The sequence below is a fragment of the Vitis riparia genome, chromosome 7 (assembly GCF_004353265.1).
Source record: "Vitis riparia cultivar Riparia Gloire de Montpellier isolate 1030 chromosome 7, EGFV_Vit.rip_1.0, whole genome shotgun sequence".
NCBI lineage: Eukaryota > Viridiplantae > Streptophyta > Magnoliopsida > Vitales > Vitaceae > Vitis > Vitis riparia.
The window spans coordinates 3,255,160-3,283,143 of NC_048437.1; the positions used below are offsets into that span (position 1 = coordinate 3,255,160).

The 27,984-nt window shown below is 33.8% G+C and overlaps 3 protein-coding genes across 4 annotated transcripts; 2 read left to right on the forward strand and 1 right to left on the reverse strand.

Annotated features, from left to right (window-relative positions):
- The first annotated feature begins 1,554 nt into the window (after positions 1–1,554).
- LOC117919130 (shikimate kinase, chloroplastic-like) lies at positions 1,555–7,011 on the forward strand. 2 transcript variants are annotated; one of them, XM_034836219.1, is made up of 11 exons: positions 1,555–1,733; positions 2,330–2,582; positions 4,101–4,159; positions 4,352–4,406; positions 4,496–4,568; positions 4,877–4,964; positions 5,306–5,388; positions 5,499–5,628; positions 5,756–5,834; positions 6,461–6,525; positions 6,622–7,011. In XM_034836219.1, the coding sequence occupies exons 2-11, from the start codon at positions 2,372–2,374 to the stop codon at positions 6,682–6,684; spliced, it is 906 nt and encodes a 301-aa protein (XP_034692110.1). In that variant the 5' UTR covers positions 1,555–1,733; positions 2,330–2,371; the 3' UTR covers positions 6,685–7,011. The 2 variants fall into 2 exon arrangements, with proteins under 2 accessions (XP_034692110.1, XP_034692111.1); XM_034836220.1 differs by lacking the exon at positions 1,555–1,733 and having other exon boundaries at positions 2,307–2,582.
- A 3,632-nt stretch (positions 7,012–10,643) lies between these two features.
- Positions 10,644–13,822, reverse strand: LOC117917385 (F-box/kelch-repeat protein SKIP6). Its single transcript, XM_034833648.1, has 2 exons — positions 12,651–13,822; positions 10,644–11,070 (listed from the first exon to the last, which is right to left on the reverse strand). Exon 1 carries the CDS (start codon positions 13,749–13,751, stop codon positions 12,669–12,671), a length of 1,083 nt encoding a protein of 360 aa, XP_034689539.1. The 5' UTR covers positions 13,752–13,822; the 3' UTR covers positions 10,644–11,070; positions 12,651–12,668.
- A 9,582-nt stretch (positions 13,823–23,404) lies between these two features.
- On the forward strand, positions 23,405–25,705 carry LOC117917523 (cytochrome P450 78A7-like). Its single transcript, XM_034833823.1, has 2 exons — positions 23,405–24,793; positions 24,878–25,705. The coding sequence occupies exons 1-2, from the start codon at positions 23,618–23,620 to the stop codon at positions 25,505–25,507; spliced, it is 1,806 nt and encodes a 601-aa protein (XP_034689714.1). The 5' UTR covers positions 23,405–23,617; the 3' UTR covers positions 25,508–25,705.
- The last annotated feature ends 2,279 nt before the right edge of the window (positions 25,706–27,984 follow it).

Below are 27,984 nucleotides of genomic sequence, written 5' to 3' on the forward strand. Positions count from 1 at the left end.
TCCCCGTTTTTTCTTCTTCTTTTCTATTTTCTATTACATGATATAAAATAGGCAACTTTCGTTTTCCGGCACAACTCTTCCCATATGAATAAAAATTTCCTTACAAAAAGGGAATCTAATGGTATCTGTGTTTATAATTATTTTCTTATACTTACGTAATAAGTTCAACATCTCAATAGGAAATATTTTTACTATATTTTGTTGTTGGAGAAAGTTTCCTCCAATTAGGTTAAAAGTGTTCTCTATACATTCTACTTTATTGTTCCAAATAAACTGATAATTTTAATTGCCCAACACAAACACTACATAAATATTTTATATATCCTAATAGTGTCTAATTTTCAAATTCACGTATTATGCAAATACTTAGGATGTGATAAGTTTTAAATTTCATTTTACAGTGATTCTATAAAGTATTTTTAATTTTAAAAATATTTTAAAAAAATATTAGGATTAAGTCTAGTTAAAAAACACACAAAAATGTTTAAAAAGTAAATTATATATATATATTGATAGTCTTAATGAAAAATATTAAAGAAAATCATGATTAAAATTAATTAAAAATTTATTATTTTTTAAATTATTTAACTTTTATATCAATGATTTAAAATCAATTAAATGAGTTTGATTTAGCAAATAAAATTAATTTTTTCATCTTAAATTCATTTCTTATTTTATTCTACTTTTTTTTCTTTATTTTATTTTATTTACATTTTCTCTCAAATTTTAAGGATATCAAATATAGGATAGATGTTTGATAAAATTTAAAAAACGCTTTTAAAATTTTTAAAAATAACATATTAAAAATTCATTTATAATATTTTTTTTTTAGAAGAAACACTTCGTTCTTCTAAAAACATTTCGAGGCACACCTAAACAAAAATGACATTCAATTAAAAAAAATCATACAATTTTTATTTTTTAATTATATTATTTGATTATACTAATAATTATTTTATTAAAATAAAATATTATTCTAAAAAAGGCCCTTAATTTTTTTTTTCCTACAAAATTAGAAAGAAAAAAAAAATCTTACATTAAATAATATCCTTAAATTTAATAGCCTCATTATAATATTGAAACAATACATAATACAAATATCCACTATTACTAATTTTAATATTAGTACTTTGTATTTTCATTGTGATACATCTATATTATATATTAGGGATTTAGAGAAAAAAATATAAATTTTGAAATATTTATTAAAATACATAGTTTTCAAATTATGACTAAATTTGGGACACTTTGTATCAATTGCAAATTATTTTTCTCCGAGAAACGAACTTCACTAAAAAAATTAAAGTTATATTATAATAATAATTTTTTTTAAAAGATAACTTTCAAATATACTGCACCCAACATAGATTGAGAAGAGAAATGTTTTTTAAAATTGCCATAATTTTTAAATTGTTGTAGCTTGTTTACCGTTCCTTTTTACCTTGCAAGTTGTAACTTAAAGATAAAAAATTTCATTTCTTTAAAACACTGCCGGAGGCAACGATTGTCCGTACATCAGTGGTAGGTGGCCTCGTAAATTTAAAGGAGGGCCGGAGGCAACGAATGCCCGTACATCAGTGGTAGGTGGCCTCGCGCCGCCTACCATATATCTATAGAAACTTAGAAAGCGAACGACATAGAAACATTGAAACAGCTGAAAGAAGAGAGGCGTCTGCTTCAGTTTTTTGCAATCTTTCTTTTATTCTCTTCAATCTGAGTGATTCATTTTTCTGGTATGTTCTCTAAATTCAGTTTTTTTTTGGTTTGAAAAATAAAATTTTCTCTCTCTCTCAATGTATATATTGGGTTTTGAAATTCTGGATCATTTGCCGCTGGTTGGTTTCCGGGACGAGAAATATTTTGAATCTTGGGGAATTCAAAAAAGCTCAGTCAAATGAACATTTTTTTTTTTTTTGGATTCGGTTTTGAGGTTGAAGGGCTTTTTCGGGGATGTTTTTGATTTTTCATAAATTTTTTACAGCAGAACCGGGGCTGAATGTTAAAGCTGTTAACCTCTGACACTGAGTTCTGCGAAATTGAATCATGTTTTTGAGCTTATCTCTGTATTCGATCTGCATTAGTTGCGGCTAATGTCCTGATTGGTTGGTGAGAAATTGGGGAGAGGAGAAGAGAATAGACAAATTGGAAACTTATAACCGCCATCTCCGACCCCCAATTTATTGTAAAATTCTGGATTTTTCTCGGCAGCCAAACGGGATGTTAGGGTTAAAAGTCATGTTTTTGTGATCAATTTATGGAACGTCTACGTTTTTGCAGCGAAACCCTTTCCATAACTGTCAATTTACTTGAAAGTTGATTGATGTTGTAGTGAAATCGAGTTGTTTGAGGATTTAGGAGTTGTAAAAGAAGAATGGAGGCCAAAATTGCGCTAAAGATGCAATTTTCTGCATGTATTGACACGGATAAATTCGCGAGGAGACCGAGTGTTTCTTTGCCGTTCTCTCAGAAATTAAGAGAGCAGCACGGGCATCCTATTTCTTGTCATTTTCAACCTAGAAGAACTTCGAATTGGCAAAAACATGTTGCGTTGGAGGCTTCTGGTTCTTACAGAAATTTTCCAGGTAATTATGACACATTTTATTGGTTACATATTAGCTACACGATTGATGATCAACAATTCATTTTATTTGTGGATTACTTGAAACTTGAAAAATGAAAAAAAAAAAAAAAAAGTTTCTCAGATATTTTTTTTTTCAAAAAATGTTTATAAAAGATAGTACTGTAATTTTAAATTTTAATTGTAGTGTCCCCTCCTCATGATTTTGGATCCTTAACCCTGTGTTTGGATTGTTTTTTAGAATGAGAATAGGAATAAAAAAAATTCATAATTAAAGAAATCAAATCTAACTCTCACTAGGATTTTGATTCTTCTTTTGTACATGGTATTGTGATTCACCTTTATTGATAGGATCTATAGTATCTTCTTGTGAAGTTCAACAAGATGACATTGATAGGATTTGTGGTATCTTCTTGAAAAGTTCATTATTATGAGAATATTATTTTTGGGCTGTTTTAATATAAAATTCTTCTCATCTTGGTAGTTGGTACTCTGCCCCAATCCTTCTGAAAGTAGGGATGGAGGATTGATTCTTAAAACTTTTCTGTGGACCTTTTAAGAGGGAAATTGATGAAGCAGAGAAGTGAATTTCATGGCAATAGGAAGGGGATAAAAACAGAGGATCATATCCCTAGCTGGATGATGGCTTTTTTAAGAGGAGGTGACAGCATTGGAAGTTGGCCAAGACTATCTTTTTAGGAATTCCAGTAGAGATCTAGGTGGCTGAGAAAAATTTTCTTTGAGGACTTGAATCATTGAAATACTATTTCTTCACAGGTCATATGTTAATGCTTATAAAAGTTTTTGTCCTTTTATGGTTCACCATTTCTATGTCAATTTCTTATAGGGTTAAGGAATTTCAGACTTTGTGTAGAATAACCGGAAGGTGTTCCATTATGTCATCTGGCTAGATGGTAAACGGCATGATGATATCAGATTCGGTGTGGAACAGACAGCTGCAAGCAAAATGTGCTAACTAAATTGCTTGTGAAGTTCAGTAAAGAGACTAATAGCATATGGAAAAGAGTTACTGCTAACAAATATGGATGTATGGCTGATTAGAAATTTGGTATAGAATCCCTTACATATGGAGCAATCTTACTGATGGGAGGCAGATGGCTTATGTGAAAATTGTGGTACTTGTGCTCTAGACATTTTGGACTAGAGACGTTTCAGCCATAATGTTGCCAAGAAACATTTGTATGATCAACATTTTTATTTTTTTAATTGTTTTTTACTTTTATTTTTCTTGGATTTTGTTTGTGAAGGACTTGCGCAAACTACTATTGGGCATATTTAAGTGCATTATTATTTCGAAGTTCTGTAGTATTTTCCTTTGTGTCATGTCTTCCTATTAAGAAATGCTTTCATCTGCTATGCTTGAGATAAAAATCTAATTTCAATGTTAGAGCAAAGAAAAAGTTTCTTGAAATGAGGAATAAGGTCTGCATTCTCATGGTTTTCTGTAACACCCTTCCTCATTTTGATTGTTGACAGTTTATTTCTAATATTATTTTTGTAGCTCCAATATTGGAATCTGGAAGTTTTCCTCCTTCTTTAGACGAGGCTTTGATTTTGAAGGTATGGAATGATGCCCAGTTTGATCTTTTATATTGAGCTTCACCCTTTCTTGTTCACTAGTATTTTGGCATTATATGTGATAAATGGTTTTATGAAGAATGGCCTTAAAAAATGAAATATTGGGCTTAGTGTTATTGGGTTCTCTAAGATGGTTTTGTGCATTCATTTGATTGGAAGTTTATAAAATTGCAGAATAAGTCACAAGAGATTCTGCCGTATATAGATGGACGCTGTATATATCTTGTTGGTCAGTTCCTGTATCTACGCCCTTTAGATTTCGTAGTTAGTCATGTTTAAGTTGCTCTTGTAGTTGACTAGATTGTACGTGAAACGCAGGGATGATGGGTTCTGGAAAAACAACTATTGGCAAGATTTTGTCAGAAGTGCTTGGTTATTCATTTTGCGACAGGTTTGAACCATGCTTGCTCATTTCTGTTCTCTTGCAAAAACATTTAAGTAGTGACGAACAAAATTTTCACTTCATGTAGAGTATTGTTAGATGACACACTTAGTAAATAGCAGTGAATGTTGGTATGGTTGGGGGTTCCCCATCTCAGGGCATTTTGTCTACTTCTGGGGCATTAGATCCTTGGGTTGGAGTTGGGACCTTCTAGAGGCACCACTTCCTGCATGAAATGCCAGTTACTGTGCAAAGAGTCCACTTGACTGGCAGTTTACAAATAATATTGAGATTGCACTGTGTTTGGGGTGCCTCAGTGACACATTGGTGGAGCTGGCTGTCGAGGGAACTTCTGTAGCTGAAATATTTAACCTCTATGGCGAGGGCTTCTTCAGAAATAAAGAGGTACCTGTCTCTCTGTCTCTTCTTCTCTCTCACCCTCTTCTGCACCCCTCACACCGTTTCACGGAATATTTAAAATGATTAGGCTCTCGTTTTATTGTATGATAAATTAATTGTATTTCTCAACATGTATTTAAAGTCAAATAAATAAGCAACCAAAATTTGAACTTCTTTTAGAGTTGTTGTATTTGTATCTGTTGGTCTTCTACAATTATTAATAACTAAAAGCAAATAGCATTAGTTCCACCATCATTTATATTTACCATCCAACTTTATATATCTGCTGGCAATTCCTCCTTCCATTATTGAAATCAAAAGTTAATGATTACACTTTTGCTTTTCAGAGTGAGACATTGCAGAAACTGTCTTTAACGCACCATATGGTTGTTTCCACTGGTGGCGGTGCTGTTATTCGGCCTATCAACTGGTATGACAATGGAAATAATGGTAGCAAATCTCTTGTATTTTCTGTTTGTATGGTTGGATTTGCAGTGCACGTGTTAGTCGTGCAAACTAACACTGCTTCTGGTGAATCAGGAAATACATGGCAAAAGGAATTAGTGTCTGGTTAGATGTACCTTTGGAAGCCCTGGCGCAGAGAATCTCAGCTGTAGGAACTAATTCTCGACCCCTTTTGCATCATGATTCTGGTGATGCTTACAATAGGGTAAGTAGCTTTAGTGCTTTACTGCTATACTGGGTGCATCCACCAGGATGGCTCTTTTGGATTAGATTTCATGGGTAATCAATTAAGTCTGGATCTATTTCCACTACTTCTGTCAACTCCACTGCAGACTCTCACGCGTCTATCCAACCTTTGGAAGGAAAGGGGTGATGCATATGCCAACGCCAATGCTAGGGTTTCCCTGGAAGGTATGTTCGCCTGAACCTGCATATTCTTGTTTTTGTAGGACTCAACTTTTGAACAATTCCATCTTAGTTAGAGATCTTGGAGCCTAGAAGCTTAAGCCCTGTTTTTTATATCAAATAATAGAAAACAATTTTTTGTTTTTAAAAACAGAAAATAAGGTGTTTTTAGATAACATATTTTAATTGTTTTCATTTACTTTTTAAAGATTGTTTTAAAAAATAAATATATAAATATGGAAAATGATTAAAAATAAAGTATTACAGATAATTTTTTTTTAAAAAATATATTGAAAAAGATAGAAAATGTGTAAAGAACATTTCAAATCTCCAAACAGACTATTATTCTATAAAACATTAAAGAAGAGTTTTGAAAAATTGTTCTTCGAATTGTTTTTGGAAACACTTTTCAAAGTTTTAATAGTTTGCCTTTCTCCAATACTTCCTGGTAGGTTTTAAGATTGGGATTTTCAGAATCTCTTGATGACAATCCATGGCACATGATGCTTGTCATATTCAATTCCCAAACCACTCCTCCATCTAAATTCCACACACAACCACCGTTTTTTTTTTTTTTGGAGCATTTACTTTGTAAATACTGAAGAATGTTAATTTGTTTCCGCTATATGCAGAGATTGCAGCCAAATTGGGTCACAGAGACGTAACCAATCTCACACCAACTGTTATTGCCATCGAGGTTTCTCTCTCTCTCTCTTTCCACTCTATCCACACACACACACATAATACAATCTTGGAAGCATTTCTAAAAGTCGAGTTTTACAATCCATTTCAGGCACTTCTACAAATTGAGGCCTTTCTAAAGGGGGAAGATGGCATGGACATTGCAACATTGTAACCTACCTCTCCTTGTTCTGTTTTACAGACACATTTTAGTGCTTTATGATGTATTTAATCTGTGGGAGCCAACGATCCTCCCTTGTTGGTGTTTTTAGTTTTGGTGGAAGAAAAGGGCGCATGTGGTGTTTCTATTTTTTAAAAGGGATATTGCACGTGTAGCTTTCTTTGCTCATCTCTTTATTCATCCTGTCAAATAGAGTGCAGTAACTACTCAAAAGTGCATGTAATAAACGTGAAATGTGATAATGTTATGGGAATGATGTTAAAAGATGTGGAGGGTGTAGGTGTGAAGGAAAGTTGTTTATAATATTTCCCTCTTATTTCATTATAATGTTTTATGGACAAGTTAAGCATCTCAAGCAAGTCGGCTAGGGTTCTGGGGTTGGTAGTGGATGTGAATTCAACCAAACATGAAGCTAATTTGCTCAATATCCAATTCCATATGATGTTGTTTAATAGAGTTCGATTGAGAGGGATGCTAAAATTATTTATAGTATTTTTTGGAAAAATATTTTATAGATGATTCTCTTAAAAAAAAATTATTCAACTCAAAATATTTTGAATAAAAATATTATCAAATAAATATGTTCGATAATAATTTTAGAAAATATTTTTAACCTAAAGAATATTTAAAAAAATAAATAAATATCTATCAAAATTTAAGAAATACTTTTAAAAATATGAAAACACTTTTTAAAATGTTAATTTTTTGAGTGTTTATTGAATGATTACATGATGAGTAATTCTTCTCAAAATACTTAAAAAAAAAAAAAACGCTTTTATTAAAAGCAATTTTAGATATAAATATTGTTAGACACTCTTAAATCAAATTCATCAGGGTCATGAAAGAGTGCGCCTGATGGAATCATATGCGTGGTTGAGAGCCTCCACAACCCAAGCATAATGATGGAATCATTAAGGGCCAGTGGCCTACTACAAAGGTAAGCCCATCATTCGAGCTTCCGCGCATGCCAAAAGCGGATAACCCTCATCCCTCTCGTTCATTTCTTGGTCCCGATGTTGGGAAAGGGATATAGAGACGTAAAATTGCATTAAAATCATTGTCGAAATTAATCTCCAGGGTTAAGTCTTTTACAATTTCACTTCAAGTATTGAAAATCAAAACTGTAAGCCATAAATTTATTATATCTATTTCTTGAATAATCACAACCGTACATTACAATTAATTGAATGAACTAAAAACCTTAAAAGTAAAATAAAATAAAATATGCATATTACCATTAAAAAAGGTTAAAAATATTAAAAGTTAATATTTTTAAGACTGCCCTTTTTTCCAACTGACGCTACCCAGATTTCCCTTATAAAAAAAGGGAAACAAAGAAACCCAAAAGTGCAAAATCCATCAATCACCATATGAAGCCTATACCTATACCAGACCAGGGCTCATCAATGGTTGCCATAAAGGGATGCGCCAGGGTACGAGACCTAAAGGCCGTTCAAGCCCATGTGGTCCCAGTTAACCTAACCCAAGACAGCCTGAATTCCATCAATCAGCAGCCTATACCGGACCAGGGCTCATCGATGGTTGCCATAAAGGGGTGCGCCAGGGTAGGAGACCTAAAGGCCGTTCAAATCCATGTGGTCCCCGTTAACCTAACCCAAGACACCTTGAATTTTCTTTATATATATATATATATATATGTAATTTTTAAAAATGAAATATTTCGTCACTTGTTTTATTTTAAAAATGCATTTATCTTTTAAAAATACAAAGAAAATATGAATTCACTTATTATCTTTTTTTTTTTTACGTGGAACTAGCGTTTTTTTTCCAAGGAAAAAAGAATTCTCTGTATATTTTGTTTGACTTTAGTAATACTACCAATATATATTGATATAACTTTTTGTCAGAAGTGCTCGATTATTCATTTTGCTGACAGGTTTGAACCCTGCTTGCTCATTTCTGTTTCCTTGGAAAAACATTTGAACAGTGAGGAACAAAAATTTTCAGTTTGTGGAGGATTGCCAGATGACACACACACTTAGTAAATAGCAGTGAGTGTTGATGCAGTTGGGGGGTTCCCCCTCCCAGGGCACTTCATCCATGGCTCCTTCAACTCTCAAGGTTAGTAGTGCCAATGGAAGTGCTGAAGAAGCCATGGTAGCAGAAGCTACCTCTCAACTGTAAGAGATGGTAGACTGGACTGGATGTGTTATTAAGGATGATGATTCTGGGCTAGATGTAAAATTCGTTGACCTCTCAACTGTAAGAACTCTTGAATGGCACTAGTCAAACACTTGCATGGAATTGAAATGATCTTCACTTGATTGTCATCTGTATGGAAACTGGGCACAGATTCATTATCTCAATAAATAGGCCATTCAGAGTTCTAAAGGTGGATGGGGTTTTAGCCAAATAATTGATTGATTGTGTAACATCCCATATCGGATAAGAGGGAAAGTTCCTAACACTATATAAGCATGGACTTCCCAATCGCGTAGATATTGTCTGCTTTGGACCCAAATGGGCCCTCACGGCTTTAAAACGCATCTATAAGGTTAAAATAAATCAATACTTATATAACGCTAGAAGTTTTCTCTCCTATCCGATGTGGGATATCACAAATACCCCTTCATGCAGACACAACGTCCTCGTTGTGTCCCACGAGATTGTGGTGCCAAACAAACAAACACCCTTACGAGGCCAAACAAACCCCACACCGAGGTTTGGGACCTCTGATACCATTTGTAATGGCTCACTCCCAACTGTGTAGATATTGTCCCCTTTGAACCCAAAGGGGTCTTTACGGCTTTAAAACGCATCTACAGGGTTGAGAGGAACTTTCCCCCCATCCGATGTGGGATGTCACATATTGAAACATGGTTTACCTTACATTGAAGAACAAAATTCCAAGTTTGACAATACCTAAAATACACATCAAACTTGTAGACCGCAAAAACTAGTTTATTTACTTTGAGTGACTCAGCTCTGCTCCTTAAGCAAGCCATAAAGCCTATAGTTTTCTTTTAACAACAAAATTTAAGATGCTTAGCTTTGATTAGAACACTTTTCTCTGTTTCTAAAGTAGTTGAAAACGACAGACAGAGTAAAGCACCTGAGATTTTAATTGAAGTTTGTCAAGACCTTGAGAAATAATGTGTTTTATAAAGCCTAGGAAAATAGCATCAGCATTCAAAAGTACAGGAATTCAATCAATATAAGAACAGACACTACATAAGCCTTTGTATGAATGCAACGCTTTTAAAGGCTCCAATAGTGCTACTCTTTTCAAACCTTTTCAAACCTAAGTTGACAATGCTTATAAAGATCTTGCAGCTAAATAAGATACCCATCTGAATATCCTCAAGAATACTGCTCTCAAAAAATCCAAAACTCTCCTTGATAATATACAGTCTCCTGTCTTGCTGACCAACATGTCAATTTCAATACCAAGAGAGAAATACAGATTTTCTTTTGTTGATTAACTCAGAAAAATTTGCCACCTAATATCTGGGCCTCTTTGCATGTGTTGCCAAAATGAGCTGTTTCTATAGGGTCCATCCATAGCTGTAAGTTGTGTACAATGGATAAAACCATAAGAGATGGACCTTATGGAAACAGTCACTTTGGCAGATGGAGGTGTATGAGAATATGGTGTTCAATGTTCATCCTAGAGAACTTCAATGCAGCAGATGGGGGTGTCCACAAATATGGCGTTTAACACTGATCCTACTACTTCAATGCAACAGACGCGGGAATATGGTGTTCGACACTCATCCTAAAGTTCAATGCAGGATATGCCAACATATATGCAGTACCCTATGATGTCTACAGCTTTAGGCACAATATTTTGATGGTGATTTCTCTCCGGCCCGACCATATAATTTTATCCTTGTTAGCATTTATTTTGTTCCTTCGTTTTTGAGTCTACAATACTACTGATTTTTATTTTTATTTTTCTGGTTCAATGTAAAATGTTGCTTACCAATTGGGTAAATCAAAAGCATTAAAAAAAATTAATAAATCAAACTAATGTAAATGAACAGAGATTCTAAATATTATTGTAAAGAAATTCCTTGAATACAACAACTAATAAAAACTTAATGAACTTGAACTTATATGCAGCCGAATTGGCAAGAAAAGGTGAGGGAGTTAAACTCCAGCTAACCTCTTTTGAGTAACTCCTGCAACTGGTCTGGTGTCAGGAAATTTCCCAAACCACATACAAGGAAGCTCTTCTGGACCATTGTGTGACTGATGGCAGTAGCCTGCTCAGGAGCATGATTAATTCAACACCAGATAGAATTGGTTTCCCACATTCCTGACTGGTGAGGAAGGAGAAAGAAATTGAAATTGTATTTTCTTTCCATGTTCAGAGACCAAGATTTTGTGGCTATTTACAGAACAATATAATGTACAAACCTGAAAGTAGCAACAGAGCAAAGATGTTAAGGGTTATAACTTATAAAGCTTTAGAAATTGTAGGGAGTGTATGATGCACATTTAGATATCAGAATGGCATTACCCTGATTCATGATCATCTATCATTAAATGCACAATCCCAAAAGTCTTAAGCATGAGCCCCAGGCCCCCAACCAATATTTTCTAGAACTAAAGAATGCAGTAGAGCCAATGGCTCACTTACTTTAAGATGCTGATGGTACTTAGGTACTTTCAATCCCCTCGGGTCTGTTCTATTAGTGGAATCCCCAAAAATGGAAGAAACAAAATGGTAAATGAACATATGAAAAAACTATCCAGGTAGCATGGTGCATGGAGGACTAAATCATACAAGCAGAATCCTAGGAATAAACGCTAACACAGCTATATAGTTAGAGCTTTCTTAGATGGATATAGAAGCCTCAAACAAATCATAAAAACAATTTTTTCATGCTTCTACTAATTTAGTATTTATTCATTTAGTTGTTGTTAGAGAGAGATGAAGAGAGAGCAATGGCATTGTTATACAACTAGCAACTCAAAACAACAATAATATACTAGAGCCACAACTGGAATGACTTACAATTTCTTAAGAACAGTGGACTTGCATTATCGTTAATATAATCTGCTCTATAGCGAGACATTGGTTGTCCTGACTCCTAATTATATTTTGTTAGTAATGGAGATATGCCTTTTCTTAATGTGAAGATCGGATTATAAATCCACATCAATGCCAATGGTTTTTAAAGCACTGAAGATGTTACAGATAGTTTAAATCATAGCCAAATTTGAATGAAAATGAAATTTAAGCAGAAGGGTTAAGACATTATGGAGTTGGCTTTGATCAATGTTCCTTTATCTTCACATAAGGCCAGCAATTATTTGTTGATGTCTTTGCAGGCAAAGAAGAAAACACCCTTTAAAAAAATTAGAAAATCCAGAAGCAGTTGACCTTCCATAAGATAATTCTGAAGAGAGAAAGAAGGAAGTTGAAAGGTGAAATTCCCGACATAGCTCTTCCACTAGTAGGAATTCAGAAAAATACCATAAAAAAAGCAAATGGCAGCATGGTTCAAATCCAAGAGGAGCATCCAAGCATTTTTATAGCAGAAATGCAAATTTTAGGCAATAATTTCACACGTATAATTAGAGGCATGCATGCTATGATTCAAGATTGTTCTATACACAAAACAGTCACATCATTTCCGTGAGTGAGCACACAATCAGAGTCTTATCAACAATTACATATTAGCAAGCATACAATGTTAATATTGGAAAAAATGAAAACAACATAACTGATGATATCTACGCTTCAGCAATCTCTATTACAGCTCGCATAAAGCTTAAACCTCAACAAAAAAACCCTTAGACAATTCAAATGTCAACTTCTACCAATGTATAGCTAGATGGCATACTCCATAATTTCAAATACCCAAATTCTAAAATTCGTTCTAAGCTCATTCAACATTCCCAAGCAGTGAATAAGTATATGATCATTATGCTAATTAGCAAATAATTCATAATCATAAAATGCAAATCTCAACTGAAGCAAAGGCATATACCTTGGAGCTTAGCAATGGTCACACAGCAACTGCCAAGCAGTGAACAGTGGCAGACCCAATGGGAACAGAAAGAATCACATCCGACCACACAATTGATCCGCGCAAGCCTCCATCACTGCACTTCTGAATAGCGATTTCGGCACACGAAATTTCCATCTCTTTCCCATTTCCTTTCCCTTCCCACAACACAACTAGATTCCCTCCCACATTCGCCATTGTTGCTCCACACAGAAACTTCGGCAGACCCTTCTCCAACCCCTTCAGCTCCTTCCACAGCCCCTCCTTCACATCAAAACCCCTGATTTTGCCCAAATAATCGTAGCAATACAGCACCCCATCCACCACACAAGCCCTCCCTCTCCACCCCAAATCGAGCTCCGTCGACACGCCGCCCCACTCCGCCGTCCCCGGCTCGAACACAACCCCGCCGCGGTCGGCCATCGCGTAGATCTTCTCCTCCACCACCGCGCTCGCGTGCATCCACTTCTCCCTCACCTCCACTGGACTCTCCACCCCCGCCCACCGTCCAGCCGCCGGATCGAAAACCTCCGCCCAGTTCGCAGACTTCGCCCACGTGTCAACCAAGCACCCACCCATCACATAAATCTTCCGACCCACAACTCCGGCGGCCGCGAACTCCCTCCCCACCCGCATTCTGGGCCCCAACTCCCACGTACCGAACCGGCAATCAAAAATCTGAACCGTCGGTGAAGCCACATCGTTGACTGACCCACCCAATACGAAAATCTTTGACCCAATTGCGGCAAAGGCGGATCCAATTGCCGGAGACGGATTTGGAGGAAGAGGGGCGAGAATTCTGGGGTTTTGATTGAGCACAAACCATTTGAGAGTGCAGTTGACCCTGACGATGAGATAGAGAGAGTGTTGCATACAGTTGAGGAGTGATCGTGTGGAAAAAAAGTCTGAGGAGCTGAGAATGGAGCGCCACGATTTACACACAAGTAAGAGGTGGGGGTGGCGAGACCTGGGGACTCTGGCTATGCATTGCAAAGCGACGTCGTCTGGGAGATTAGGAATGAGGTCAGAAGAAGAAGAAGAAGAAGAAGAAGAGGAAGAAGAAGCGGAAGAAGGAGAAGACATTAGGGTTGGTTTCAGATTGTGTGGAGCCTGGGTTGGAGGTGGTGGCCGGGGGCTGTCTTGAGCTTCGCCAGGTTGATGTTAATGTAGGAATATGAATTTAGTTGTCTTAATTTAATTTTAAAGCCCAACTGTCTTTCTTTTGGGCCTAGTAAAATGATCTTGAGAGGGCCATGGTATGTCCAATTTTAAAATTTTCGTGTTTTATCATAAATTAATAAAAAATAATAATTAATTTTCTAATCGAATCAAACTATATTGATTTTAACTAATTTATTCTCTCTTGTTAAGAATTTGATCCATACAATTCTTAGTATATTCAAACAAGATAGATTTGTTCAATTAGATTTCAATGCTCAAACTTAAACTAAGCATAGTTTATCATATTTTATAAAATGAATATTATTTATAATAACATATAAATTACCGATATTAAAAATAAATAAATCACCTTTTGATAGAAATAAATAAATAAATAGGGAGATGAAAGGAAAGAAAAATCAAATTAATATATATTTATATAAGTTTTTTTTTTATCCAATGAAGGGACGCTTTGAATCTTTGTTCCCAATTTGAGAAATCATAGGTTCAAATAAACTATATAACAAGAGAAAAATATAGAATTTGAAAATTTTATATTATTTTTTAAATATAATTTTTCTCAAATTTTATACCAATTTTAAATTTGTTCTAAAATCAAAATTAACAATGATGGGTTTAAATCAATTTCAAAATTATTCTTGAAATAATACTTATAATGGTTGTTTTCGTGATATTTAATATAAACATTGGCAATAAGAGTTTTTTAAACCAATGTTAATATTTATTATTTTATTTTATATATTAAAACTATTAAAAAAACATTGTATGCATATTAAACCTAAATTTTAAAATTTTAAGTTTTTATAAAAATTGATAGTTTAATATGATAATAGGCCTTTGTTTGGTGAGAAACCTTGGCAAACTAATATTGATAATAACGGTTAATTTTATTCAAAAACCTTGAGGTTTAGTTAAATACGCTTAAGTTGTAATAAGTTTCAAATTATCTATATTAGCACTTCTATAAATATATTTTATATATAAATTTTATTTAAAATTAAAATAAAATTTAAGGTGTTAGGGAATTGTTAAACACTCTTATAAAATATATTTTTACTTGAAATCTCTTTAAAAAGATAGATTTGATAAACGATATAAATTTATAGGGACACTAATTAACGAAATTTGAAACACTAATTAATGAAATTTGAAACTAACAATGATTAAGTGTATTTACACTAAGGTGATGTTTATTTTTTTACTAAATAAAAAAAATATTTATTTTTTCTAAAGTAACTTGTTGAAATCAACTAACATAATTGTAGACCCCTTTTAACAGGCCACCCGGGAGGAGTAAAATTTTCGTTTTTTAAGGGTGGGGGACGGCTACCAACGACGTGCATGGGACGCGTGGTGAAAGGCACCACCACCTCGCCATGGTGGTGGTTGAGAACGAAGACAGGGCTGATGGCTGGAATAGGAGAGCAGTTGGAAAAGAAAAGAAAAAGGGGGGAGAAAACAGGACGATAGAGGGGAGGCCCAGGCGGAGTCGCGGGGAGTAGGGAAAGAGCTTGTTAGTTCGATCCAGGTATGATTTCCGCACTATTTTGTACATTCTCAAGAGATCTATCCTATTTCTTGATAGTTTTTGGGTTTTATTTGTTGGTTTGCTGTGGACATCAAGAGCCACAAGATGGTTTTGGTTGAATGTGATTATCTGCCCATCTATGCTCTGTTTTGGTCCTCCTTGATGCTCTCGTTTTTTTTTTCCTTATAAATGACCCATGTGCATGGAGAAAAGTTTAACTTGTCCAAGCAAAGGCTTCATGTTCTCATGATGAATAACACGGTTACCACATGCCTACGCCTTCTTCACTGTTCGTGTCAGCCATACCCATTTCCTCACTCAAACTTGCAGGAATCAAGCATCCTCCACCACACCCATTTTCCTCTCATTCATTCTCCATCCCACTCCCTCACTTACATGGAGTCTCACGGGTGCATGCTATCCTTCACTCCTTCACATACCTATTAAAACCACTCACCAAAGCCTCCATATCCATACAACCCATACCCATCCTTCATACTACTCATAACCATGTTCTACCATACCCATGTGTACACCCATTTAACCATACCACCAAACCTGTTTCTCTCTCTAAACCTTCACCTACCTGTGGGATCCTCTTAAAAAAATGTCACGTGGCTCTCTCTCCCTTGTACACGCAGACGGTCCCCCTTGCGACGCGCGACATAACTCATTCCACCCGGAGAAGAATTATGTCCAGTCGACGTTCAACCTTCTCCGGATATCTCACATCCGGAATTCTGTCCGGCCGACGTTCCACCTTTTCCGGATATTTCACATCCGGTGCCTGATGCCAGATGGGAGAGGAGGGCGATTCAACTTCCCCGGTCAGACATGTCCGGATCCTCTGATAGCGCTTACCCGGAGAGCATCCGCAACCGACAATTCAGATTCCCCGGACAGCTTGGCTCGTCAGACATTCGCGATTCGCCGGATCCATTTCCGCCCACAATCAAAAAGCAAACTCCGATAATACTGACGACCAAGTCTCCTGAACTGTCACTCATCTCTAATGCAAGATAGATTGGGCTTTGGTGGGGCCCCACACGCGTGATTTTATGATCGATTGGTGGATTGATTGATTTGATTGCTATATGTGATTGATTTACACTATTCTATGATACACACACGATTATTTTGTGTTTAATTGCTAACATTTGTTTTCATTGAAGTAAACCAATTCATCACTCAGGTACATTATTTGTCTCTCCTGTTCATTCAATTATTTTGTTTTGAGTGATATTCATTCAGTATCCATGCTCGATTAATTAATTGTCATGATTGATTCATTTTATTAGTAGAGACCCGTTTTTAGGGATTTAGAAGGGTGCTACGGTTTTTACCGTACCTTCCTGATAAGTAACCTGACCCCCGAACCCGATCCGGTTTTTCGCAGACCACATTTTCCAAAATAAGGAATCACACTTAGAGTTTTCTTTCTTATTTTGTATACCCTTTAAAAATAAAACAAAAATAAGTGGCGACTCCAAGTCATTCTTTTAATAAATAAAATCAATTTTTCAAATAAAAATCGAGCTCGTCATCGAGTGGAAAACGCATAAGCCGAAAATGCAGGGTCCACAATAATTAAATCAAATTTATCGATAATAAGTTCATTTTAATTATATTGATTGATATCAATAAATAATTTTTAATTAAATAGAAAATTAAATATTTTAATTTTTTCTCTTTAATTAAAAAAAACACCACCTAAACATGATCCTTCTAAAAGAAATTATCCCTTGATAATAATTATGGTTATATTACATAAAAAATGAGAAAATTTGCACCATTACCGCGTGAGTAACCACGTGGACTACAAGAGTTATTTTGATAATTATTTTAAAATTCAATCAATTACTACATTAAAAAAATTATTTTTATTTTTTATTTAATTTAACACTTATAAAAATTCACTTAAATTTGGATGAAAGCGTCTATAAGAGTTCATGCACACGAAAGATTAATTATGTCTAAGGAATCCAAGCATAAAAACATAAATAATTACATATAATTTTATCTAATTTATTGGCAGAAAATTTGAACATAAAAACACAAAGATTTGAATCTGAAAATAACTTTTGTATTAAAAATATACCTTGATTATAGAGGAGTTGAACTTGAGTACAAGGTTGATGACAACATAGATGAATACAAATGAAAAGATTTTTGAAATGAGAGATTACAAAAGCTAAGAAGATGATTTTTTTTAAAACACTCGTTGCTTGCTCTTGTGACTCTGTCTTATGATGAAGGTTGCATATCTATTTATAGGAAAAATATCGAACTTGAGTCTTGATGAAATTCACGTGTTTGAATAATTGCAGAAGACAACTGGCATTCTTTTCCCCATATGCAGACGACAATATTAAGTTTTTGTATGGCTACTCAAGGTAAAAAGACCATGTATCTTGCACATCATCGTTTTGAAATCAAAGTTGTCAATTTAATATACAACTTTTACTATTTAGATACTATTTGACACTATTCACTACTATTTTGAATAGTTTTTTTTTTCTTTTTTTGATGCGTTTTTCACGCATTTTTCTTTCTTTATTTTACATGCATTTTTTTTTTACAATGGGACAAATGTACAAATATACATCTGTATAAAAGATTCTTGAAATCTTTTATCTAGATTGACTCATATGTCCACCATATAGGATGAACTCGGGGTCTATGTATGAATTATCTAATAAGGCTATGTCTTCAGCTTCTTCATTATCTTGATTATCACCAAATTGTTTGAGAGTTTGAACAAGTCCTTAACGATATTGTTCTAAATCTGCAGTAGCTATTAATGAAGCTTGACATTCGCTTTTCAAAGTTAGGAATTTTGCTTGAGTCGGTCATTGAGAAGAGCTTGCTGAATCTATTTGAATTTGATGATCCTGGCCTTGAAATTATTTGCAAAAATTTTTGTTGTCGTACGAACTCGAGATTGAATTTGTTCGATCATTTGATGCTGAATTCTCTAGAGAAAGATAATGGAAAAGGAGAAGGTTGCTCTTGCTTCTTGACAATATTCTATGTAAAAATCCAGGAAATACTTAATCTAAAACAAAACGTCAGGAGTTTCTATTGAGTGATAGACTAAGACGAAGTCTTGCTCTTGTAGAAGTTGAAATTTTCTTGAATTTAAGGAGGAAATATGGAGCTTAGTAGACTAAATAAAGTCCACCATTTTTGAAACCAAGCAGGAAATTAGGTATTACATCTTCTTGAAAATTGAATAAACCATGAATGCTGGTAACTTTGTAAATAAAACATACTGTACCAAGCGTCCATATAGTCTATGTAGTTGTAGCTCATGAGATGGAAAGATTGACTAAACTCCTTGCAAGTAGAGGGTTTTTTATTCCAATTATCAATGATCATGACTCTAAGAATTTGACATTTGGTGAAGGCAATCCTCTAAGGATTGTTTTTTATCAATGTTATGAGTAATTTCAACTTAATCAGTGTCAACTAAGATGAACTCATAAAATTGACGAGTTTTCGAAGGATCATTGGAATTGAAGTTGACTCATTGAGAAAATATATAAGGAAGAATTTTAGGGATTTCTTCATAATTGAACTCTGGCTCAATGAAAGCAATTTTTAAGGTTTTAGGTTTTTTGATAATTGACTAGTTGAAAAAAAAAAAAAAGAGGTAGTGTTGAAATAGTGATAGGGCTAGATTGACTATGAATATAAATACTTTTGGAGGTTGACTTAGGAGCTTGAATGAAGCTTTTTGAAAGTTGAAGAGGAGAAAAATCTTGAGTAAAGACTTGAAAGGAATTTGACGTTTGTATTGGAAAAGTAGGACAAATATTTGGAAAATTTGAAAGCATCGCATATGAAGCTTTGATTTTCTTGGATGATGAGGAAGTTGGGGCCTAACAGGAGTACTCATTAGGAAAAAAGAGGGTCCTTACCCTACAAAAACTCCCAAGTAAGGAAGTCAGGAAGGGAATTCAATTATCCTTTGATAAATTCAATTTCAAAATCAAAATTTGAAAGTAAAGCTTGTCATCTTGCAAAAATTTATTTTGAAACTAAATTTTTAACATCTTTTTGTAAAATATCTTTTGTAGCTTTGTAATCAATTTTTAAAATAATTTTTTTATTTATCAAATCGCTTTGAAAATTTGAAATACATAAAACTATTGATAAAACTTCTTTTTTGACAGTTGACTAGTTTATTTGAGCGCCCGACCAGATCCTTTAATGATATCTAACTATATGCACTTGATTATTATATTTTTGCTTTAATATGCCTTTATATCCTAATTTAGATGCATCTGATTCTACAATGAGCAATGCATTGGGATGAAAGATGTTAATGCATGGTAGATGTTTGACTCTTTGTTTAATTTATTTGACTAAATTAGTATAATTCTCAGTCCATGCAGGTGCATTTTTCCCAAGTCTTTTATATAAAGGTTCACAAATGATTATCAAAACTTTGGAATAATCAGAAACATAATTTAAACATCCTAGAAATCTTTGCAATTGTTTTTTTGTCTTTTATTTCATCAGAAAATTTGTTAGCAAATTCTATTAACCGTTGAATTAGTTTTGTTTTACCTTGATAAATCTCATGTCCTAAAAATCTAATCTTTGCTTGAAATAGTTTCATTTTAGGAGCAGAACATGTCATTCCATTTACTTTGATTACTTTAAAAAACTTTTTCAAATGAACAAAATGTTTTTCTAATGAATCAGAAAACACTAGACATCATCAATGTATATAATAATGAATTGAAAATGAGAGTTAAAAATGTCATTCATAATATTTTGAAATTCAAAAAGGGCATTTTCGAGACCACAAGAGATGACATTCCATTCACAATGACCAAAATGGACTATAAAAGCAGTTTTGTATCTATATTTTTCTTTAATTTGAACTTGCCAAAATCCTGATTTCATATCAAATTTTGAATAAATTACAACACTATAAAGTCTTTTGAGTAGATCTTGCTTATTATGAATAAGATATCTTACCCATTATAATACTTTATTTAAAGATTTATAATTAATGACTAATTTTGGTGCACCTCTTTCTAGTTTAACAACATTTTAAACATAAAAAACGGCATAACTCCAATGAGATTTTGAGGGTCTGATTAATTTTTTCTTTATTAATGAATTAATTTATTATTTATAGTATTCTAGAAGTTTTTCATTCATTTGAATATGTTTTGCTTTAGTGGTAATTTTAGATACATCAGAATTTTGAATATAAAGTAAACTTATCTCATGCTTTTTTTAGACCAAAAGGCATTTGGAAGATCAGAATAAATTTATTTTTAAGAAAGATCTTAAATTTATTTTATTCTCTTTTGAACTTTATCTTCTAGAAGTTGTTATTCTACTTTCTTATATTGAATTTCTTTTGATAGAAAATTTATATGAGCTTGTTTTCTTTGAATTAAATTTATTATTTTATTTATTGAAATTTCGTTAATAGATATATAAAGGGGAAAAATATGGTGTTTCCTAATATTGTAGTTTTGACACCTTATCAGTTACTTGAAATGGGTAAAACAATGTAATAAAAAGAGTTCCTAAGATTAAAGATTCGATCATGTTTTGTGCTAATATAAATTGAGTTATAAAACAAAAATTATCCTGACATATATAAACATTTTAAAGTTTGTATTCTATATCTAATTTTCCTTTATTTATAGCAAAAAGTTATTGTCTTGTGCTTAAAATCTCTTAAAAAAATAAATTTGATAAATGATATAAATTTATAGAGACACTAATTAATGAAATTTGAAACTAATGATAATTAAATGTATTTATACTAAGGTAATGTTTATTTCTTGACTGAATAAAAAAAGAAAAAATATTTACTTTTTTCTATAAGTTAAAAGTAATTTATTGACATCAACTAATATAATTAAATCGAACTTATTGATAATAAATTTATTTTAATTATATGGATTGATATCAATAAATTATTTTTAATTAAATAAAAAAATAAAAATTTTAATTTTCTCTCTTTAATAAAGAAAATAAAATAAACACCAGCAAAACCTTAGAAAATAAATTACCTCTCAATGATAATTACGGTTATATTACATAAAAAAAAATGAGAAAATTTCCACCACCACCGCGAGTAACCACGTGGGCTACAAGAGTTATTTTGATAATTATTTTAAAATTCAATCAATTTCTACATTAAAAAAATTATTTTTATTTTTTATTTAATTAAACACTCATAAAAATCCACTTAAATTTGGATGAAAGCATCTACCCCCCAGGCCAGTCCCCACCTGCCCTAGAGGCGTAAAGAGAATTAATAAAATATTTAATAATGAAGATAGCTTTATAGGACTTTCCAAGCTTGGGTACTTTCGTACTTATTTCTTCATTAGGTAGCCGGGTCCCTCTCTTTTTTGTCGTCTTCCTTTTACTTCAATATAATAATGTAAACTTACTACTTTTACATTTCATTTATTTTTTTCTTTAATTTCAATTTCACGTGCCTTAACTTGTGAGCCCTTTTATGAATTGAATATTATCTTCTAGAAATAAATTTTATAATTAATCTTACATTTTGAAAATTTTTAAGCAAATATTTAAAAAAATATTATTTTATTTAATTATTTATCGGAAAATTAGGAAGACCAATTAGTATATTTTTTTCCCTAAATCTTCCTTCTTTTTTCTTATTCTATTTGGTTTTTTTCTTACTTGACTTTAAAAAAGTGTATATAATAAACTTAAAAAAAAATAAAAAATAAAGATATTTATAAAAAGTTTATCCCATTTTACTTAATCACCTATCTTATACTATTTTATTTTCATTTACGAAAAAATAAAAAATTAAGTATCATTTGAATATTTTTCTTATTTATTGTTTTTAAATAAAAAATATTAATAATTGTTATAAAGTGAAAACACTCAAAAAAATTAGATTTACTTTATGTTTCTAGAAATTATTTTAAAATATTTTTAAATTTGATGTGTAACTCATTTTTTTTATATAGTTTTTAAAACCATGAAAATACTAATAATTTTTATATAAATGGTAAAAACTCTACAAAAAAATATGTTTATTTTATGTTTGTAGATTTTTTTTTAAAATTAAATTTTGAAGTCGTAAAAAATTGTACACATCAATTTTTCTAAGTAGTTTTAAATTTTGTTTATTTTTTAATGTAAGTTTTTATGTTTTATCCAAAATTTATTTTAAAATAAAAACAAAAAAATTGTATTCAAAATGTTGGAAATTCAAAATTATAAATATTCAATTAATAAAAATAAAGATGATAAATTTTCATTTTTACTTTCAATTAAAAATTCTTTTTACAATTAATTTTTCCATTTTCTTTACTCTTTCTAAAATCTTCAAATTTAAATATTTTTAACAAAGGATTTTGTAGGCATGTTCAGCGAAAAATTAAATTGTTAACACATGCAAGATTATACGAAGTTTAAACATAATTATTCAATTACGTCTAATTCCACAAAGATAAAAAAGCTCATATTTCATAGATGTTTTTCTTGTTTTTGATCTATAATATTTGTAAAATTATTAATATATATTTTTTTTTATAAAAAAATATAAACACTTTATGAACATTCATAAATAATTTTTTTTGCTTTTCATGTACCATGATAATGGGAAAATGGTAAGAACAAAACTAATATGAGAATTAATTTTGAAGTTTTATTTTTCACTGAGCCTTACGGCCCTACCTTAAAACGCAAGTAATAAGACAATTTTTAGAATTAGAATCTCAATAAAATTATTTTTAATAGGAATTAATTAATTTAGATTTAAAAACTGTGTCGAATAAGGTTTTAGCGAAATGGTAAGATTAGCGGGAAACCGGGTAAATTGAAAAGCGAAATAATAGATTTAAAAAAAAATCTTTGAATATATTATTGTGAAAGTTTATATAAGATTATGTAGCAAAAAGTTATTCTCAGCTTTGACATTAATACACCCAACCCTATCTCAGTCTCTCTCTGGCTCAGCTGTTCAGTCATCTCTCTTATTAATACACCCAACCCGTCACAGCTCTCAATGCGTTCCTTGAACAGCAAGTATTGCCCCTGGCCGTCCAGATCGCTCAGCAGCTCTCTCTCTCTCCTCTCTCTCTCTCCCTCTCCCTCTCACTATCAATTCCCAAAATTCGCTCGCCGTTTTCACCCTCACTAGTCAGAATCTATGGGTCTCATTCAATGTTCTCTGTAACTCTACATATGGACATGCGCCGTTCAAGGTTTTAACCCCTCAATGCTCTCATGCAAAGCCCACTCTCCATCTATCTCTCTCGTTTACAGACTCCACGGGAATCCAAGCATTGAACCCCCTTGCTCCCCTATTTATACTCCTCCATCTCACATTTTCTCCTCACCGTCCATCATCTTCTCCTTTGGCTACGCTGTGTCGATCTTCTTTCTTTTCTATTTCTATGCTGTAATGGAGTTGGGTTTGGTTTCCAAGGATACCAACTGGTGGGTGTTCACACTCCCTGCTTTTCTTGGATCCGGAAACTTACTTGATGGGTATGTTTTGGGGTCTTTGTTAATTGCTTTTGCCTGTACTTCGCTTGTTGCCTGGGGTTTTGCTGTTGGTGGGATCGCCTGGAAGAATAGGAGGAATGAAAGAGGGCGTGTTTCTATTCCTGGGGCTCGAGGTCTTCCTATCTTTGGAAGCTTGCTCACTCTCACTCGCGGGTTGGCTCACCGCTCGCTGGCTTCTATGGCTGTCAGTAGAGGTGCTACACAGCTCATGGCTTTCAGCCTTGGTTCCACTCCGGTTGTGGTAGCTTCTGACCCTCACACCGCCCGTGAAATCCTGGCCTCCCCTCACTTTGCCGATCGTCCGATCAAACAGTCGGCGAAGAGCCTCATGTTTAGCCGCGCCATTGGGTTTGCTCCAAATGGTGCCCACTGGCGGCTCCTTAGAAGAATTGCGTCGTCCCACCTCTTTGCGCCCAAGCGCATCGCAGCCCATGAAGCTGGCCGACAGCTAGACTGCGCCGCCATGCTGTGCAGCATAGCCGATGAGCAGGCCCTGCATGGGGCAGTGTGTTTAAGGAAGCATCTTCAGGCGGCGGCTCTCAACAACATCATGGGTAGCGTGTTTGGTAAGAGGTACGATCCGACGCATGATAGCAACGAACTCAATGAGCTGAGAGCCATGGTCAAAGAAGGGTTCGAGCTTCTTGGTGCTTTCAACTGGTCGGATTATCTTCCATGGCTGAGCTACTTCTACGACCCGTTTCGTATCAATGAACGTTGCTCCAAACTCGTTCCCCGAGTCAGAAAACTCGTCCGAGGCATCATCCAGGAACACCGACTCGGTGAGTCCAGCAGGCTGTCTGATAATTCTGATTTCGTCGACGTTCTCCTCTCTTTGGACGGCGAAGAGAAGCTTCATGAAGACGACATGGTTGCTGTGTTATGGGTACGTCCCAGGTGTTTTATCTTTCTATCGTTTCTTCGTCATTACAATTGAGACTGAGTTGACTCACTGAGCTTACGGTTTCAGGAAATGATATTCCGAGGCACTGATACGACCGCACTGTTAACCGAGTGGGTCATGGCCGAACTGGTGTTGCACCCTGAGGTACAAACCAAGCTTCAGACCGAACTGGACATGATGGTGATGAACGAGAGCGTGACAGACGCTGACGTGGCCAAACTGCCCTACTTGCAGGCCGTAGTGAAGGAGGCTCTTAGGGTCCACCCACCGGGCCCACTCCTCTCCTGGGCCAGGCTGTCCACATCAGATGTCCAGCTCAGCAACGGCATGCTCGTCCCCGCTAACACAACCGCCATGGTCAACATGTGGGCCATCACCCACGACCCCAAAATCTGGCCCAACCCGTCGGAATTCAGCCCGGAGAGGTTCCTTGAGAGCGCGGGCGGGGCTGACGTGGACGTGAGAGGTAGCGACCTGAGGCTGGCTCCGTTCGGAGCTGGTCGTAGGGTGTGCCCAGGGAAGAACCTGGGTCTGGTCACCGTGAGCCTGTGGGTGGCCAAGCTGGTGCACCATTTTAGGTGGATCCAAGACGTGGCTCACCCAGTGGACCTGACCGAGTTGTTGAAACTCTCATGTGAGATGAAGAGTCCTCTGCATGCTGTGGCTGTTAGAAGAAATGGTAGTGCATTAGAATAGGGTTTAGGGTATGAATATTCGGACTAGGGTTTTGGTGTGGAAGCTGTATATCTAATCTACAGTGGTGTGTTTTTTTTTTTAATGGTTTTTAATTAAGGGTTTGGAATTGGAGGCTCCAGTTTTGAGTGTGCTGTGAGGAGGCTCCTTCTATTGGTTAGACACAGTAATCAAATACGTAAGCTGCTGTTTTCATTTGTAGTCGACTTCTTCTGCATGCATGGCTCTCTCTCTCTCCATTAGAAAAGTTTTCAAAGTAATTGATTAAAAAAAGCATAAAACAATCATATATATTCACAAAAAACTAACTTTTAATTTTAATTAACATGAACTATATATTTTTTGAATAAAAATATTTTCATATTCTTTCCATTCATATTTAATATTTAAATATTAATAAATTAAGATAATTTTTCTTTTAAATGTAAAACTAATTTATTCCTTTATAAATATTTCTTTAAAAAATATATATATATTTTGCAAATTAGAAAAAACTTGATAATAAAGTTTGAAATCTCTATCATGTCAAGCTTACAGCATTAATTTTAACTTCCAACCAACAAAAAAAAAGAAAAAAAAAACAAAGGCAGCCTCTCATGCAGCCAAACAAGCCCTAGCCCTAAGTGAAACCACTTGAATCCTAGTCTGGATGACTAATGACCAAGTTCCAAGCGAACGAAATCCTTGGCAGCCAATCAGTCTCTTCAGTTTGGTTAGGCAAAGAGAAACATGCAGTACAAGCAAATCCTTGGCAGCATGCAGATCCACCAGTATTTCTACAACAAAAAAATCACGACTTTGATACTACTGTACCTCCTCCCCCTACAACACTACAACCCTACCACATAGCTCTGTACGGCCTAAGATCGCCTCCGCTACAAACCTATCCCACGCTACTATCACTGGTCTGTATTGACTCTCTCTCTCTCTCTCTCTCTTGTCAGACATCCGTGAGTAGTACATGCGTGCTTGGGCGGTGAGAAAAAAAAGGAGAAAAAACATATATCACTTTCATGGGCCACAAATGCAACTAAAGCCCCCAGCCACATTATCAGTGGAGAAAGAAGTTGAAGTGTTTTGGCACACACTTCATCTCACCATTAATTGATACGTGGGTCTTAGTTCCAAAAATCTTATCCAATCACAAAATATTATATGGTTTATATGGTTTTTTTAAATCTTACCAATATTAATCTCAAAATAGGATTTTATTTATTTATCTTTACCTTACCAATACTCTCATTATTTTGGATGTGTGTAATCATTGATTTAAATTTATCCAATAAATTTAAGAGCGTGTTTTAAAAATAGTTTTTACTTTTTTAAAACCAGAAAATTATTCTTAAAAATTTATAATATTATTTGATCATTATTTTCTAAAAATATTGTTAAAAATAAAGTGAAATATAAAATATTTCAAATAACAAATAGAAATCGTTTAGATAAAATGAAAACATGAATCCTTGATCATATTTTTCTAAACTTGGTTTATAATTTATTTTTAAATAAAAAAATAAAAAATATATTTTTAAAAATATGATTAAACAGGCTTTAAATTTCACTCGCCTCAACTAGTTTAAAACTAAATATATTTAATTATCATAAAATTATAATTTTATTTAATATCTTAATTATTTTTATAATTATTAAGAATTTTTTTCTCAAAGTTTTAAAAAATATATATTTTTCTTTTATTGATATTTACTTGTGTCTTGTTCTTATTTTTTATATATTAAATTATTAATCAATGATTCAGGTATGATAAAAGCCCACGTTATGATAATTGTATATTATCAAAAAAAAAAATCCATTATTAAAAAAATATTAGTTTATATTTTAAAAATAATTTTATTATTTTATACATGAATTTTAGTTTTTTAAATTTAAATTTATTTTTTTCTATTTAAATACAACTTTTTCAACGGCACTGTAGAATTTTCCTTAAATTTAAGGATATATTTTAATTAACCATACTATTCTGACATTTGTATCCCTCTCGTACATACAATACAAGCTGAAGAGCTGACGAAAAGTTTAGTGGGGGATGAGTTGGCGACTGAACATGATGTGGAGCTAGTGCATAGCTAGGTACGCCCATTATCAAAGTTATGCTAAGAAACGCCACACAACACAAGTATCCATCAATCGGCCAAAAGCCTTTATTACGAGAGAGTTGGCAACACAAATATCTATCGATCAGGCCTCAGGCTCTTTGGCTGTTCGGTGTTTTATGATGAGAGAGCCTGGCCTTTGGAGATGTGGTGAAGTGGACGTAACTGGAGACAGGGTTAAGGTGGTTGCAGTAAATAATTGCCATTTTCACGTGGTTTTGTAGCTTTTCGATTTCTGAGCTTCTTTCATCTCTCACCAACTGACGGTTGAAAATGATGCTCCCTCTGAGTGAACTCTGCGGGTGACACGTCATACATTGTTTATCCCAATGAACTCATTTTGCATCCGAACTTTTTTCAATTTTTTAT